At 39.1% G+C, this 17,987-nt stretch overlaps 1 protein-coding gene across 2 annotated transcripts in view; it reads left to right on the top strand.

Annotated features, from left to right (window-relative positions):
* The window catches only part of LOC132406153 (hippocampus abundant transcript 1 protein-like), a 70,785-nt gene that overhangs the window by 29,953 nt on the left and 22,845 nt on the right, over positions 1 to 17,987 (top strand). For both annotated transcript variants that reach the window (XM_059991421.1, XM_059991422.1), the window contains exons 2-5: positions 9,844 to 9,939; positions 12,927 to 12,989; positions 14,043 to 14,170; positions 16,346 to 16,460. In XM_059991421.1, coding sequence (XP_059847404.1) covers positions 9,844 to 9,939; positions 12,927 to 12,989; positions 14,043 to 14,170; positions 16,346 to 16,460 — 402 coding nt within the window. The remainder of the gene's footprint in view (positions 1 to 9,843; positions 9,940 to 12,926; positions 12,990 to 14,042; positions 14,171 to 16,345; positions 16,461 to 17,987) is intronic.

Below are 17,987 nucleotides of genomic sequence, written 5' to 3'. Positions count from 1 at the left end.
ATTAACATTACCTATTATCCTTCTTTTGTACTGCTGCAAAACAGATTCCACAGCATATACCAGTGTTAATTTTTGATCCTGAATATTCCTAAAAAATAGTTTGATACACATGGTGCAAGTCACATTCTAAAGTGCAGTGTTCCTTTGATATATGGGAGTTCTGTAATCCAATTTTGATTTCATGGATTTTGTAGCTCTTTGTTTTTGTGTCAACTGCTGCTGACATTTTAAATTGTTTATTTTTTGGAATGTCAGCATGAGTGACTTCTTGAGAATTTCTGGCACCAGAATACAGAAATTAATAATAAACCATGCTGTCTCAGGCTCTTTGGCCCAAGTTATAATGACTTAGTCTTTCAATCCTGACATTTAGGTGATTTTGAGTTATTTTCACTTGGCATAATTCATTGTACAACATGGCTGGCCGTTAATTTTGTGGGCAGCATCAGAACACAACAGCTATTTGTTTTTAACATTATTTACTTTGAGATGTGTGATGTCATAGTAAGAATAGCACCTGATACCCAGCCTCAACTTCCCTGGAGTAAGTGGTGGTACAGCTTCCTTACTGCTGTACTCCTGATGAAAAATGCTATTGAATAGGGGATTTTGAGACAGTGCACTGTGGTGATATACACTGAAATTATGGTGCAGTAGTGGTAGGGAGAATTAATGTTTCTGCCAGTGAATGTGGTTCCCCAAGAGGACCACAGCCTTGTTGTGGTTTGGAGGCTTGCGTGTCTTGATGACCTAGAGAGCTATGCCATTTGGAGTCAGGGCTGTATGCTTTGGTTTTTGAACCCATGCTAAATAGGTCAAATGGTAGAGTCCAGACTTAAGAGCGGCCCACCAGTCTTTCAGGTTTTGGGCTTCAGCTCAGAGCTAACAACCATGAATGGTAAAACAAAATTGTTCCGGAAACAGCAACAAAGATCCTTCTACATCTGAGTGTGACAGTGTTTGAGTCTCCAATTGGGATTTACATAACTGACAGTGATGAAAACTAAAAGGAAGCCCTGAACACCTCCAGAAATGGAGGACTTTCATAGCTGTCCAAAACACCAGTGGCATAATGGCCAGTAAGGAAGATGAGTGTGGTGCCACTCAAATGGGTTTCTTTGTTCAGAATGATTTTGATTTATTGGAGCTGATGAAAAGATTTTGTATCAGGAAATGAAACATTCCCCTGCAAAATGCACAGCTTCTGGCTTGTTAATACAGCAGTGGTTATGTGGTGGTTTGCTGATCTTCAGATGTTATCTATAGGGGAACTTTGTGATAATGCCATTGAGTGCCAGGGGTATAGCTAGTCATTTGATCTTTATCTGGCCATTTTGCTGCTTGTGCCAGTTACCAACCTAAGTTTGAATGCTTTAGGCCTTAATGTATGCAGGTGGGGGAACTGCAAATGGAATTAAAAACTGGAATCATTCACATCCTACTTTTTTAGAAGAAAGATCATTCATGATGTAGGTGAAGATGGGTGGAGCTAGGACACTGCCCTGAGGATTTCTTGTAAGGGTATCTAAGGAATTGTGATATTTAGTGACATGTGCTTTGGTCAGAAGTTCTTTCCCCTTGCTACAATATCCCTCCCCTCTCCCAATTACCCCTCACCAATTTTGAATAAGACAACAGTCATTTATCAGTGGGTTGAGATTTCTTTACTTAGCCTTTGATGCCTCAGAGAGGGGAACCCTATAGCATGCATAACCAAGATGGCACATGCAAAACTTTTGTTGACATGCAGTGCTACCTCCTGATTCTATAAACCCAACAATAAAAAAGATACAGTACTGTGCAGAATTCTTAAATAGATAGTTCTGGCGGGAGCAAAGGATGTTGGGAACAGTGAGGGTGGAAGGTGCAGGACAGGTAGCAGAGGAGGAGTCCAGAGGTTGGGGGCGGGGGGGAAGAGAGATGACGGGTATAGACAGACCCAACCCTGAGACCACCAGGCAAGATCATTTGATCTCAAACAATTGGGCCACTCTCAGTCCACGATAAATCACCATATCAGAATCGGGTTTATTGTTACTTACAAACATCATGAAATTTGTTTTTTTTTTGTGGCAGCAATATTGTATAAAAGTGCTGGGCTCAGTACTGTGTAAAAGTCTTGGAACCAGCTAGACGGTTACAAGAACACATGATATTGGATGGTACGTTTTGAAACCCGCAACAACCCTGGTAGACAGATTACTATTTGGATAGGACAAACTGAATTTGGGAATGTTGCAGTGGATTTATTTGGATAATATTGCAACACGATTGATTTACAGAGCACTTAAATTTGGATGCAAAAATTTGTCGACAAGAGCTGAACTGGAAAATATTGAAAGAGTTAGGTTAGTGACTGGATCATAGTGTAGATATCAGACAATGAGGTTCTAAAACTCTGGCATTCAATTTCTGAAACTTTTAACTGTCTAAAAAATCTTGTAATGACAATATTAACACTGTTACATCATATTCATATGTCATTGTTTTCATTGATGAACCATGTCAAGTCTAAATATAGTTTTATTGATAAAACTAATGCATTATGCATAGCTCTGAAAGCAACCATATACGAGCTGGATATAAAATATTTGTCACCATTAGTGTAGCAACAGAAGTCTTACTGAGAGTAGAGTGTTTATTTTTCTTTCCATGTTCCTGTATGAATTTGCACCAAAGCTTATAATTTCATATTCACATTTCTTAGATGGTACAATAACAGTACTATTTAGAGATGTTACTTTTCATTTGTCTTTAAAAATGTTAATGTTTTTGAACAGGTTTTCTAAAATGCTCATTTATTGCAATGCATCTCTGTTATACTTAATAGAATGCTGAATTCACCTAAATATAAAATAGGACTCATTTGCTTTCCTTGGTCATAATTATTACTGATCAGTGATGATCTGCTCAAATTTACCATGGCACATAAGAGATTTTTTTGAAGATTATTGCCCATTTGGGTCTCAAAGTTCAAAGTAAACTTATCCTCGAAGTATGTATACCATATACACTTGGGATTCGTCTACTTTTCATGAAAAAGTTTTGTCTTGGAGAGCCATAGATGATCTGATATTGAAAATAACAAAAGCTAATTATTTTAGCCATTGGGGTAATTTATGAATATGGGATTGAATTTGAAATTGAGATCAGTAATCCCATTGAATGGTAAGTAGGCTAGCAAGAGCATTTGATATTCAGAGTTCTGAAGTATATATTTCATTGTTAATCTTAAAACATTAATTGTTTTCTAAGCATGGTCGCATTTTTAGTTTCCTTTCCCTTACCGAATCTACTTTATCTTTTTGTTGCCTTAATGGAAAATCTTTTTTTTTGCTCTGGTGATTTTTTTTCCCCTCTTCTCTCCATTTCTCATTTTTCTAATCTAATTTGCACTAACTTTCCAGCCAACTTTCACTTTCTAATAAATTTACATTTTATTATTTTGATCCTTTGAAGTTGTGCCCCCATACATGTTTTTTTAACCAAATTTATCAGCCTCAGGCATTTGGTAGGGCAAATAATGCTACCGCACATTTTTAAAGACTGCATCTCCCTTTCCTCTCTCACACATGTTCATTTCTTTATGAACTCAGCAATGTCTAGACATTCATGAAACACGAAGTCAGTGCATATAACCTTTTAATCATTGGTTCCACATGAACTACACTGGCTAGTTGCTTACTGTCCCCCTCAGTGTATTCAGTTTCCTTGGTTTCCAGTGCTGTTTCTAAAAGAATATTGAAGTGCAAAAATCGTAGAACTGTAAGTGGTTGTAGATCTAATTTAAGAACATTAAGCTGTTGAGTTAAACATTTTCAAGCAAGGACCATTAAACTGTATTAACTTAACTGGAAAGGGAATGAAGCGTGTGAAGAACCAAATAATTTGGAAATCTACAGGTTGTAGTCCAGTTTCTAGAGGATGTTTGTTCATAATCTCAAAGCTATTGTAGTTGAGCATTGATAGATTAGCATTCATAGAAAGCAGTTTGGTGTAGGCACTAAGCTTTGTCTTGTCTAGTGGTTACCACACTTATGTACCGCTGAATATGTTGGAAGGAGATTGGATGTGTAACTCCCATCACTACCGTATTTTCTGTAACTTTGTCTTCATTTACCCAGTGTATTCCAGCACTGTAGCATAACTGATGAAAGGCAAGATTGCTTGAATTGAGAAGGCTTAAATCTTCCTTTATCAACTAGGTGAAGAATTGTGAGTGTTTAATTCAGTATGCTGTGCACATACTTCAAAGAAACAAATGCATGTTGCAACATTTGAACAAACTTTTTAAAAAGTAAATAAAAACCTGAGTTGAAACAAAAAATAACTGAGCCAGTTTGTTTCTCTCTTTTCTCTCTTCCCCCACCCCCCCCCCCCCCCCACCGTGATTTGACTTGGTCTGTGCTGATTAAGTTTTATGCAGCCTGCCAAAAGCAAATGTTGACTTTGTTGGTCTTGTGTATATATTGCTTTGAAACTTAACTGTTGCAGTATGTAATTGATAGACTTTGCCACTGAAAACAGGAATACCTATGGACTAGATTGTATTGTACTTTGGTTGTGGGGCAGGGGAGGTTGTTGATTGCATTTCTAGAAAACTACACAGATTAGTTTTCCAGAACACGGTCATGTCATCTACTCATGCATAAGAAACATAAGTTTAAAATAAAACTTTTTTTTGGATTGTACAAGTGAATTTTGTTGTTTATCTCAAATTTTTGGCGAGTGATTTGTGAATCACGTAAGGGTGAATTTACATAACGATCAACCGTAATGTGGGGGTCACCTGTACTGAATGTCCTTGAAGCATTGTTTGGTCAAACAATAAGGTAGGTTGTGTACAATGCTGCACTTTTATGCATAGATTTAGAACTGTTGTCCATGCTTGGTAGATAGTAAAATGATGGCTCCTTTTGGAGAAGGATTCTTAATTCATCTGCAGTTAATTTTTGCAGTAACAATGGCTAGCACTATTAATACATTTGAATCCAGTTAATTGGGACACATTGGGACCAATAAATTTTGACTCATTTAAGCAGCCGTCCCAATCAACTGGTTTCATTGAAGTAGTTATGGTATAATACTAAATTATAAATTAAATACTAAATTAAACTACCATTTAACTGAGTAACAGATTATGTATTTAAATGAAATGTAGAACAAATTAGAACAATACCAATAGTGCTACAGTACTATAAAACGTATTTGTTCATAATAATAACTGACTAATTCATCCACGTCATGTTCTTTTGATCGCAACTGAATAAGATCAACTCATACATCTACTGAAGATAATGGACTGCCTTCATACAAAGCTGTTGATGATTGCATCCTCCGTCTTCACTTTCAGTGTAACATTCAAGATGATTGTTGATGCATTCAAATTCTTGTTAATTTCTAACCTGAAGTCGTGAAATTATTCCATCTTGGCCATTTCTGTCATCTCCAAGCCTGATTGCTTGAAACTACAGTGACTAAAACAGTTCTGAATTGTCTTACTGCTTATTTCTCGTCAACTATCAGTGACAAAAATTGCTGCTTTTTAACACAAACACAAGCATCTGATTCTGTTTTAAAAAGCTGTTTGCTCTAAGTGTGGTGTATTGTTTAATGGCCACACAAGTGCACATGACTGATGCTAATTAGAAACTGTTCAGCAACAGTCTCCTGCCCCAGTTAAGCAGCATAGTATTCCAAATAAACAAAGGGAATCCTGGTTATTTTATTCAATTTAGTTTTTGTTCTTTAAGAGTTGTCACAAATAAGTGGCTGCCCGATTAACCAGAATTCAATGTACTTGTGACAATGAATCTTCAGTGTCAATTAAGTTCAGCACTGAAATTTATCTTTATTATGGTCCTTCAGGATTGACTAACTTCTTTCCAGATCTCAGTTCTCAGATAGTTTATGAGGCTACTTTGGGAACTGCAGAGTTCTGCAGATAGCACAAATGGCCAAATGGAAAAGCTAGTGTATAGCTAGTTTATTGTTTTGCCACTTCAGCTGGGCCTCTGTGTGCTCTTGGCCTATGAACTTGTCCTTGATACTATCTAGGATGCTACTCCTTCACTTTTGAGTTGTTACAGTCCAGACAACCCCAGGAGTTGGTATGAATGTTGTGTACCTTCAAGGAAATTTTAGGCACATCTTTGTTTGCTTGTTCTTCTATTCCCATGGCAGACTCCGGGTAATCGGTTTTGAATGTGATATCAGGCATGTGGGCAATGTGATCTGCAATGGAGCTAACTGAGTAATGTTTTCATTGTTGTCCCAGGAGAAGATGCTGTCATTGGTTTGTTCTTCCTCCCAGTGCATTTGGAGAATTATGTGGAAATAGCATTGGTGGTATCTTTCTATTGCCCCCAGCAGGCACTTCTGCTCTCAGGATCATAAGAGGGCACAGAACACTTCTAACTGGTATACAATTGTGCCAGCCCTGAGGTCTTGTTCTTCAAATTATCTCATTTGGCCAAACTCGCTTTTTTTAATTGCCTAAAGGCAGATGTTTTGATGAAATTCACTACTACCTTCTTGTGCGGCTTAAAATTATGCCTCTGAAGTTGTGCAAATTGATCATGTTTTCCAGGATCTCTCTGAGAATTTTTAATAATGGACTGTATGATGTAATAAGAGTAGGTTGATGTGATGTTTTGGGCAGGGGATGGGAAGAGGTTCAGTGGGGATCCAATGAAGAATCTTTTCACTGATGGATGGAATCTGGAACACTGCTTGAGTTGTAGAAACGGATACTCTCATAACATTAAAGAATCATCAAGGCAAGTGTTTGAATTGCCAAGGCATAAAGGTTTCATACCAAATGCTGGTAAAAGGGATTTGTGTTAATGGGATTTGTGATTGATGGTCAGTATAATGGTGTCCTTAAGGCCCTGTTTCTGTGCTTGAATTACTCTCTCCGTGTGTTGCTTGTAAAGCTTGTTCTCTGCTGTGTTTTAGTTTATAGCATCAATGATGGCATAGACTGCCTGGCCTCTGAGCATGTGAGGATGCAGCTGAGGTGATGAAGTTTGGCTTATTTTTCTACAATGTAAAAATAACCTTGCATTATTTCTGTACATTGGCTTCATCTTCAGGGAAGTTTGTTGAAGAAGTGATGCAGCTTTATAGCATAAATTATTAGAAAAAGTATTGGGGCATTGATGCAATCTTCACTTGAGAATTCTGTTGTAGACCTATTGCCAGAGAACGGTGCAGTTGGGTAAACAGCAGAATTGGATCATGTTCGATCCACAGCCTAATCCGGATATCGGAAATATGACTGGTTGTGCAACTGAAAATGAGATGCTATGTCGAAGGATTGGGATTCTGATGACTGGAGTATAATTGAGGGTGATGAGCAAGAAGGACATGAACCTACAAGGTGTGCAGGGGAGTGGGGCAGTCTGTGCAAGTGTTTTTGTATCTAAGAATATGTACTTGTGTCAGTGTGCCCACTAATTGAAGTTTATATTTTCTCAAGGGAACTATGAGTGAAGGAATCAAGCTTGTCCTGTCATTACCCAGAGGGTCTATATTGTCACTGGGGACAGAAATGCTATGGATCTGCAGACCTTGGTGATGAAACTCCTACTTGGTCTAAGTATACCACTGTGCAACTAAGTGTTGGACTAACTAACTAACCAACAGACTTCAGTCAGGATGCACAAACACTCCTCCCTCCATCATCAACCCGGGTGATCCCCAAGACTGTGTGCTGAACCCACTGCTGTAGACTCTGCTCCCACATGATTGCATAGCCAGACACCCGTATAATCACATTGTCAAGTTAGCCTATGACACAACAGGGGTTCATTACTAACAACGATGATACTGCCCTCAAAGAAAAGATGAAAGAGTTCGAGGCATGGTACCAGGCAAATAAACTCTTCCTCAATGTCAACAAGAGAAAGGAGATAGATAAACTTCATGAGAACTTGCACCACTCAACCCCTCTGTACGTCGGTGGCACAGCAGTGGAAACTGCAACATCTGGGAGTGCACATCTCGGAAACTTCTCATGGTCCCACAATACATCCTACATAATCAAGAAAGCTCGCCAACACCCCTAGTTACTGAGGAGGCTGAAGGGAGCTGGACTATGTACATCCATGCTCACATCATTCTACAAATGCTCAGTAGAGAGCATCGTGACATGGTGCATCGCTGCATGGCATAGAAACTGTACTCCTGTGGACAAGAAGTCTCTACAATGGATAGTCAAAACTGTCCAGCGCATCACTGGCACCAACCTACCCACCATCAAGGTCATAAATACAGAAAAGTGCCAGTAACATTATGAAGGATCCACCCACCCAGCCTGCTCATGGACTGTTCCTCCCATCAGGGAGAAGGCTATGCAACATCCACGCCAGAACCATAAGTTCCAAAAAATGATTACTTTCCCCAAGAAGTAAGGCTGATCAACACCACCACTTCAATTCATGTCAGTCACTCCTGGGCATACAGTTTATGTATATAAGCTATCTTCTGTATTTGTATTGTATGTATTTCTTATGTGCTGCATCAGATCCAGAGTAACAATTACCTGGTTCCTCTTTACACTAGTGTACTGAAAATGACAAACAACCTTGAATCCTGAATCTTGAATAAGCATGGCAGTGGTATATCTCATACTTTGCATGGCAAGAGAGCCCATGTTCAAAATGCATGAATTATCAGTGTTTGTTACTGTGCAATAATCTGCAAGGAAATTCTTCAGTTAACTTCCAGTTTCCTTGGCACTGAACTTTTTACCTGTCTGGTTTGGACACTAATTCTCTTTAACGTCATATGGAGCAATTGTGTGCAAGTGCATCTGAAAATAGTCCAGAAATCTGTCTTGAACCTGAGTAATTTTTTTGTGTGATAGATGTTGTTTCATGGGTCAGAAAGATGGATTCATAAGGTGAGGTGAAGACATGGCTGTCATTAGATGCATGATGCAAGATCTTCCACAATCGTTATTGAATATGAAGCATAATATTGAATACTAAAGGATATGTAATATTAAGAACAGTGAAGTTTATAGCTGTCTAGTTAGCCTTAGCCAGCTAATGCAAAGCTAATCCTACTGCCCCCACATTTCCTTGGTTTCTGTGTCATACTGATTTTCCATTGCCTGTGCAAATTTACATTGAAGTTTTTCTTCGTAACTGGTGCTTGTTGCAAAGCATTAGTTACTGGGATTTTGATGCAGAAGCAATGAAGGAAGGATGATAAACTGTATTTCCATGTCAGGGTGAAGTGTGTATGATTCAGAGAGGAGCTTGGTTGTGCCAACTGCCCTTGTTTTAGGTGGTTAAAAGGTGGCTGCTGGAGAATGTTTACAAGTTGTGGATGGTACATGCTGCAACCAAGGTTAGTTGGCATTGAAGGTAATAAATGTTTAAAATAATGAATGAAAGGCCAGTCATCTTAACAGTTTGTCACCTAAACATACCAAAAATGAATTTGGTGTTTAGTGATTTCTCCCCAATCTGGGCGAATCTAATTGTGTTTTGTTCCATCAACCAATTCTAAACTTCCATGTTACATAGGTCCTCCTTCAGTCATTGAAAATAGACCAGGTGGACACTCTGCTTTCTTTAAACAAGCTTGATTCCTTGAAACCATTGAAGCTCATTCCAGAGTATTGCCTGTGTCTAAATAATTTTGTAGAATATTAACATTTCCCAAGTTACAGAGCTACCAGGTGGCCTCCAGTGCAACACTGTCTGTAGTGGGGTTAAAGTTTTCTGTAATGTTACGTTTTGTACCCAAGCAGTTATGGTCAGTCTGATGTTACAACTTGGAAGCATTCGTAATAACTGGATTAATTTTGGTTCATTTCTTTTGTGTTTTCAGCCACAGGGAATAGGCGAGCCCAGCGTCTACCATGCAGTGATTGTAATCTTTTTGGAGTTCTTTGCGTGGGGATTATTGACAACTCCTATGTTAACTGTGAGTATAATCTATTCCATTTGCATTTCATCCACAGAGTCAATGGGTAATTTCACCACTATGTAGATAAAGTAGTGTACGTAGATCTCAGCTTTGTTATTAGTTTCTCAGTTATGCATTCACAGAACCATTGGTTAAATGTGCTTTGATACTTGGTAAATTCACAACAAGCTAACTATCAATCTTGACCCAAGCTCTCACAGGAAGGGTGACTGTATATTTATGTTTTGATGGACAGCGGGTTCCTGCAGAACTTCACACTATTAAACTCCTGAGGTGAAAACCAGGCAGAAAAAAAAATCAGTTCATTGTGGGTGAAATTATTGGGGATGTAATTAAAAGAATGAATGAATAAATGTGCATTACCTTGTGGGATGTAAACTAACTTTAATGCCCAGGATTATACATGTGCTGCTTACTATGCGTTGCCAAGGTGCTTCAGTGCATTTGTGCATGATGGCATTGTCCAAATTATTCAGTGCTGAGTGTGATATACATATGTACCAGTTTGTAAGTTAAGATCTTCCCACATATGATTGTGCTGCTGCGGGCTCTACTTAAAGTGAGTGATGTTCCAGAGGAATAGCTGTATATTGTGGATTTTCACTCACACCCATCCTCATTTACCCACCACAGACTTTTCCAGAGTCTCACTGAAAATGTTTATTATGGGTCTGTATGCTGCAATAACAGCAGATTGGTGTCTTGTGATGTTTTGGGCAGGGGTTGGGAAGAGGTTCAGTGGGGATCCGATGAAGAATCTTTTCACTGAGAGTAGATGGAATCGAGTAGGTTGTAGAAATGGATACTCTCTTCAGAGACATAATTCAGCTTCAGTAATTTCCAGGGATCAAGTTGTTTAAAGAAAGAAGAGTGTGCCTGATTTCTTTACACTTGGTGTACTTCCTTACTGGATGGGGAAATAGTTGTTAATGGATGTGAGGAAGAATAAATTAGAATACTTTGGAAAAATGGATGTACTGTGATTCTTTTAATTTTTCCCACCAATCACAGATCTTCCTTTCTATTTTCTGCCTTCCTCACTACATCATAAAAAAAACTGGACCAATGAATTGTATTACTTTTATTATGTTTCAAATGGCTGGCCTTAAATATTTTCTCTTTCTACAAATGTTGGATGACTATTTCTTGCATTAAGTTTTTATTTCAGGCTTTTGACATCTGCAGTATTTTACTTTTGTCTGATAGCCTTTGAAAGCAAAAATTGTAGGTATTGGAAATTTGAGCTTAAAAACAAAATATGACATGTCGGCATTTATTGCTGTCACTACCTTGTTCTAGACTTTGTAGAGTCTGTTTATTCATAATTCAATTAAAGTTCTGGCTTTGTTTTTGTGATAAGAAATATTGCATCTATATTAAAACAACACACACAAAATGCTGGTGGAACACAGCAGGCTAGGCAGCATCTATAGGAAAAGCACTGTCGACGTTTCGGGCCAAGACCCTTCGGCAGGACTAACTGAAAGGAGAGATACTAAAAGATTTGAAAGTAGTGGGGGAGGGGGAAATGCGAAATGATAGAAGACAGGAGGGGGTGGGATGAAGCTAAGAGCTGGAAAGGTGATTGGCGAAAGTGATACAGAGCCAGAGAAGGGAAAGGATCATGGGACAGGAGGCCTCAGGAGAAAGAAGGGCGGGGGGGAGCACCAGAGGGAGATGGAGAACAGGCAGGGTGATGGGCAGAGAGAGAGAGAGAGAAAAAAAAACAAACAACTAAATGTCAGGAATGATGTAAGAAGGGGAGGAGGGGCATTAATGGAAGTTAGAGAAGTAAATGTTCATGCCATCAGGTTGGAGGCTACCCAGCTGGTATATAAGGTGTTGTTCTTCCAACCTGAGTGTGGATTTATCTTGACAGTAGAGGAGGCCATGGATAGACATATCAGAATGGGAATGGGACGTGGAATTAAAATGTGTGGCCACTGGGAGATCCTGCTTTCTCTGGCGGGCAGAGCGTAGGTGTTCAGTGAAACGGTCTCCCAGTCAGCATTGGGTCTCACCAATATATAAAAGGCCACACCGGGAGCACCGGACGCAGTATACCACACCAGCCGACTCACAGTTTAAGCGTCGCCTCACCTGGAAGGACTGTCTGGGGCCCTGAATGGTGGTGAGGGAGGAAGTGTAAGGGCAGGTGTAGCACTTGTTCTGCTTACAGGGATAAGTGCCAGGAGGGAGATCGGGGGGGGGGGGGGGGGGGGAACAAGTAGAGAAGGAAGTCGTGTAGGGAGCGATCCCAGCAGAAAGCAGGAAGGTGGGGAGGGAAAGATGTGCTTGGTAGTGGGATTCCATTGGAGGTTGGGTAGCTTCCAACCTGATGGCACGAGCATTGACTTCTCTAACTTCCGTTAATGCCCCTCCTCCCCTTCTTACCCCATCCCTGACACACTTAGTTTGCTTTTTTTCTCTCTCTCTGCCCATCACCCTGCCTGTTCTCCATCTCCCTCTGGTGCTCCCCCGCTCCCCCTTTCTTTCTCCCGAGGCCTCCCACCCCATGATCCTTTCCCTTCTCTGGCTCTGTATCACTTTCGCCAATCACCTTTCCAGCTCTTAGCTTCATCCCACCCCCTCCTGTCTTCTCCTATCATTTTGCATTTCCCCCTCCCCCACTACTTTCAAATCTCTTAGTATCTCTCCTTTCAGTTAGTCCTGATGAAGGGTCTCGTCCCGAAACGTCGACAGTGCTTCTCCTATAGATGCTGCCTGGCCTGCAGATTTCCTCATGTTTGCATCTATATTACCTACATTATCTTCTGTTGGAGTCATACTAACTATGGCAGCAACAAAGAAAGTTGTTTTCATCAATGTGGCACGCATTAATTAGCTTTGCTGCAGTCTGGAAGAGGCCTTGCTAGATTGCTACTAGACCTTATCAAAACAGGGTAGCAGGATTCTCAGCTGACTGTAATTTTTTTTAAATCCTGCAAAACGATTTCAACATGTAACATTTAGTTTTTCTTTAGGTTTTGCACCAGACGTTTCCTCAGCATACATTTCTAATGAATGGACTTATTCATGGGGTAAAGGTAAGAAAATGCAATCACATAGCTTCAAGCAAAATTTGTTCTTTTCTGATTGGTATGTGTAAGTTAGAAGCTCCACTAGTCTTTAACCAGCAACATTATTTTTGGCTGGTACATTGAAGTTCTAAGACTGCTTTTATTAGCATATCTATAAAGCAAAGCAATGTGAGAAATCAGATGATGGGAAATATTGGAAGTTTAGAAATCTGATTTGAAAGTATAGGCAAGAAAGTCAGTTTAATATTTTGACCTTTTATTTCAGATGGTGTGTCGCACACAGAACCATTTCAGCCATTTGTATTGGTTCATTTGTGGTGGTTTATGAACCTTTCATAAGTGGATTGACCATGCCCTTTAGCTATCTTACTATGAATGTAATTTTAGCCACTTAGATTTCCTTTGGAGCCAGGTCAATAATTCTGTTCATCACCAGCAGGCTGAATATGAATATTTGGTGGGTTAGCTATCTCTGCTGTATCATTTTTCCCCCCCAAAGCCAGTTGATCTGTGTATTTTGAGAATTGTTTTTATTTTAAATTTCTAATACTGAGGGTTTTGATAACTGGAAAACAGTCCATCCTAATAAAGTCACTGTGCTTGCTCTTGTGTGTTCCTTTGTCTGACAGCTGTTGCAGTTGTGCATGAGTATGAAGTTTTTGTATGTCTGACAATTTATTCTGTCAATGGGCAAGTCTTTTTCATTTCTGACATAGCACCTCTCTAGTCTTTTGGTTGGTTTGGCAAAGTTGCTGCATGCCTGCCTGTTTTGGTTTGTGTGCATTTGTTTAATGCATTTGAATGTTTTTGTTTGATTGGGCAAGTGTTTTGTTTTTACAGTTTTTGTATGTGTTTTAGATAGTTCCATAAAACCACTGCAAGTCTTGTCTCATCAGACAAAGCCACTGTTCACGTTTGTTCTAAGCAGGAATATTTTGGTTAGTTTAACAAAGCCACTGACTGTGTGAGGTTCTGTGCAAGTGTTATTTGTTTGTTTCAAGCTGATTGCATGATTGTACAAATGTGTTTTGGTTTCTAATGCCTTGTTTTGATCTGCAGGGAATATTATCATTTCTCAGTGCGCCTCTCATTGGAGCTTTGTCGGATGTTTGGGGCAGGAAATCCTTTCTTCTTTTAACTGTGTTCTTCACCTGTGCCCCAATTCCCCTCATGCGAATAAGCCCCTGGTGAGTGTCTGCAAGCTGCTGCATCAAATCACTATTTGTTGTAGAGTGTCCATGAAAAGCATTTCATCAGATTTCTGAGCTGTGAATAAGTTATATGGTGATTTGTCCTGCACTTAAGACTCAGATTCATTTATTTATCACATGTACATCAAAGCGTACAGTAAAATGCGTCATTTGGACAGCTACTTCACAGAATGGTGAGGTGGAGTTCTTCAGAATGAGTTCTGAATCCCACCATAACCCACAAGGCCAGTGTTCTTCTGGTTCACCATTCACCACACAATGTTTCCCTGGTATGTTTTTGTTTAAATTCAGTGCACTGGTCTGTGGATCCATTTTCTGTGAAAGAGAGAACTTTCAAGTTAATATACAGTTGCAAGAAAAGGTTTGTGAACCCTTTGCATTTACGTGTTTTTCTGTATTAATTACACAAAATATGGTCTGATCTTCAACTAAGTCATAATAATAAACAAATACAGACTGCCTAAACTAATAACACACAAACTATTGTACTTTTCCTGTCTTAATTGAACACATTGTTTAATCATTCACAGTCCAGGCTGGAAAAAGATATGTTAACCCTTGTATTTAATCACTGGTAGAACCTCCTTTAGCCACAATAGTCTCCACCAAATGTTTCCTATAGCTTCTGATTAGACTAACATATTGGCGAGGAGGAATTTTTGACAATTCCTCCTTATAAAACTGTTTAAGTTCATCAATATTTGTGGATTACCTTGAATGAACAGCCCTCTTCAGGTCATGACACAGCATCCCAATTGGGTTCCGGTCTAGAAACCTGACTTGGCCATTCCAAAGCAAGATTTTTCTTTTTAAACCATGTTGAATTAGTCCTGTATTTTGCATCAGTGTCTTGTTGCATCATCCGACTTCTGTTAAGCTTCAGGATGCTACCCTAACATTCTCCTTTAAAGTGCCATGATACAATTTTGAATTCATTGTTCCTTCAACAATTGCAAGCTATCCAGGCCTTCCATTGTGCTTCATGGGTGGGATGAGATTTTGGTGTTGGTGTACAGTGGCCCTTCTCGTCCAAAAACCTTTTTGCCTTTCTGCCAATAAGTTCAACTTTTGTCTCACCTGTCCAAGAACTTCATCCCAGAAGTGTTATGGAACATCCAGATGGTCTTTTGCAAGCTTGAGATGTGAATCATTGTTTTTTTTTGGGAGACAAGTGGTTTCCGCCATGGCATCCTTCCCTGAATGCCATTCTTGTTCAGTGTTTTTTTTACAGGGGATACATGAACAGAGATTTCTGCAGGTTTTTTGCTATTACCCTTGGATTCTTTTTCATTTCCATCAGCATTGCATGTTGTGCTCTTGGTGTGTTCGTTGCTGGATGCCCACTCTTAGGGAGAGTAGCAACGATACTGAATTTCCCCACTTATAGACAGTTTCTCTTACTGTGGACTAATGAACACTCAGGTCTTTAGAAATGTTTTGGTAGCCTCTTCCAGCTTCATGCATCTCAAGTTTTTCTGAGGTCCTCTGAAAGTTGTTTTGATGGAGGCATGATGCACATAAACAGATCTTTCTTGAGAAGAGCAGGCTCTGTCAGTAACCTGACTGTGTCTTTTTGTTTATATAGGACAGGGTACCTCTACAACCCACACCTTCAATCTCATCTCATTGATTGGAGCACATGATTCCAGGTAGCTTTTGTAGAAGACATTACTCCAGAGGTTCACATACTTTTTTTGAACCTAGAATGATTGTTTAAATGGGGTACCCAGTATATTGACGAGAAGATGTATAATTTTGGTGTTATTAATTTGGGCAGATTTTGTTATTCTATTATGGGGACAGATGAAGATCAGACCATATTTTATGAGGAATAAGTGCAAAAAATCAGGTAATTGCAAAGTGTTCACAAACTTTTTCTTGTAATTAATTGAAGCTTTTGACTGCAGTTGTCAAATTAACTTGGGTAAAGGGGATCGCAATCTCTATCTATGTCAGTGGGTCACAGTTGAACGCCTTAACTACATGTCTTTTTGGTATAGAACAAACTAGTACAATTCCAGTGGTATTTTAGTTGTAAGCATACAATGTACTATTGATCTAAGTACAGTACATTATTTAAGTAGAATGTATTTCTATTAGGAATCCAGTATTCAATGAATTGTGTGTTTTTATTTGTACTATTCTCTGCAGGTGGTACTTTGCAGTGATTTCTATGTCTGGAGTATTCGCAGTCACGTTTTCAGTGATATTTGCTTATGTAGCAGATATAACTCAGGAGCATGAGAGGAGCACTGCTTATGGACTTGTAAGTAAAAAAGCCATTGTTTAAAATTAATATTTCTTACTCCCCTCTATGGCCTTTTCTGGGTTCTTAACATGAACAATCCTTAACTAAGCATTATTATTGAAAATTGAACAATACTTTGGCAATGGATAACACATGACATTTTAAAAGTACACTTCTGCTGCTGCTGAGTTTGAAAGGTTTATATTCATAGAATCCTGAAGCTTGTAGCGCAGTAGCTCATTCAGCCCTTATGTCTTTGTCTTGTTTTTGTGGGAAGGGGTTATTTTATTCCTTAATCCACTTCATTTGCCTACATAATCCAGTTAAAATATCTTGAAATGTTAACACAACTTTTCAGATCCTAACAACTAAGTGAAAAGGTTTCTCCTAGCTTTTCTCTTGACCTTTCGTCAATGATAAGACAAATGATCTGGCTACTGGCCTCTACAATGTAGTTTATATCTCCATTGATACTGTCAAAACTAGCTAACTGCCCACAGCATAGAATGTTGTGTCAACCAAGTTTTCATAGGGTTCTCGTATGTGCCGTACTCAAGACATTAGAACTTAGTTCCATCCCCGTCCTAATTCTCTGGCATGGCATTACTTGGAGAGTAGGAAGTTCTTTCCAATGCCCTAGATAGCAATCTTCCATTAATCAGCAAGCCTTCTCGCTGTTTTGTGGAGTAATTTTGCAGACTGATGGAAACAACATCAAATTAATTCACTATTATATAATTGGAAGTGTTATTTATTTTGGAGTAGTTAAGTTTATCCTTTGTTGGAACTGTGCACATTTGTAGAGATGGTCATCTGTCAATAGGGTGATCTAATTCAGCTTTCCTCTTTTTTAGTCAGTGATTTCAAAATTTTCCCTTTTATTCTAGCATTTGAACTCTTCAGTTTTGATATTGATGAGGAGTAAATGTTATTTAGTGAGACCAGAGCATCTAGTGTAAAATTTGCTTATGAAACTGTATAACTGTTAGGATTAACAGAAGTGCAGCGAGACTCTGCAATGGGCAAGGACATGACACGTAGAATACAAGGTACAAAAATGAGGACATGCTTAGAAAAGAAATAGGAAGGTGGAGTATTTTAAATGAGCAATTGAGAAGACCTGAATGTCTGAATACGATATTGTGCATATAGCAATTATTAAGGCCTTTTTATTGAAAGAAGATTTGAGTACAGTAAAGGCTGCCAGCATGTAAGGCCCTACTGCTCTTACCCTGCTGCAATATTCTTTATAGGTCTTCCTACCTAAAGAAAGATGTACCTTCTGTAGGAGTGTAACAGAGATTCATTGGATTGATCTTCTGGGGTGGAGGCTGGTGTCATAGGAGAGTATATTAAGTAGCTGATGTGATGGTAATGGGCTTGTTGTCTGCCAAGCCCAGAACTCAAATGAAGTTCTTAAGCCCTATCCAATTATGGATAGATATGCATACCCTCACTAAAGAGAGGTTATAGTATAGCTAACTAATCTACAAAAGCTAAATTTCTTCCTAGTTTATCCTTCACAGCGAGTTTAGATGCCAATGC

The sequence above is a fragment of the Hypanus sabinus genome, chromosome 16 (genome assembly GCF_030144855.1).
Source record: "Hypanus sabinus isolate sHypSab1 chromosome 16, sHypSab1.hap1, whole genome shotgun sequence".
Classification (NCBI taxonomy): Eukaryota; Metazoa; Chordata; class Chondrichthyes; order Myliobatiformes; family Dasyatidae; genus Hypanus; species Hypanus sabinus.
Note: the sequence above shows the minus strand (reverse complement) of the source record. Positions and strands in the feature narration are given on the sequence as shown.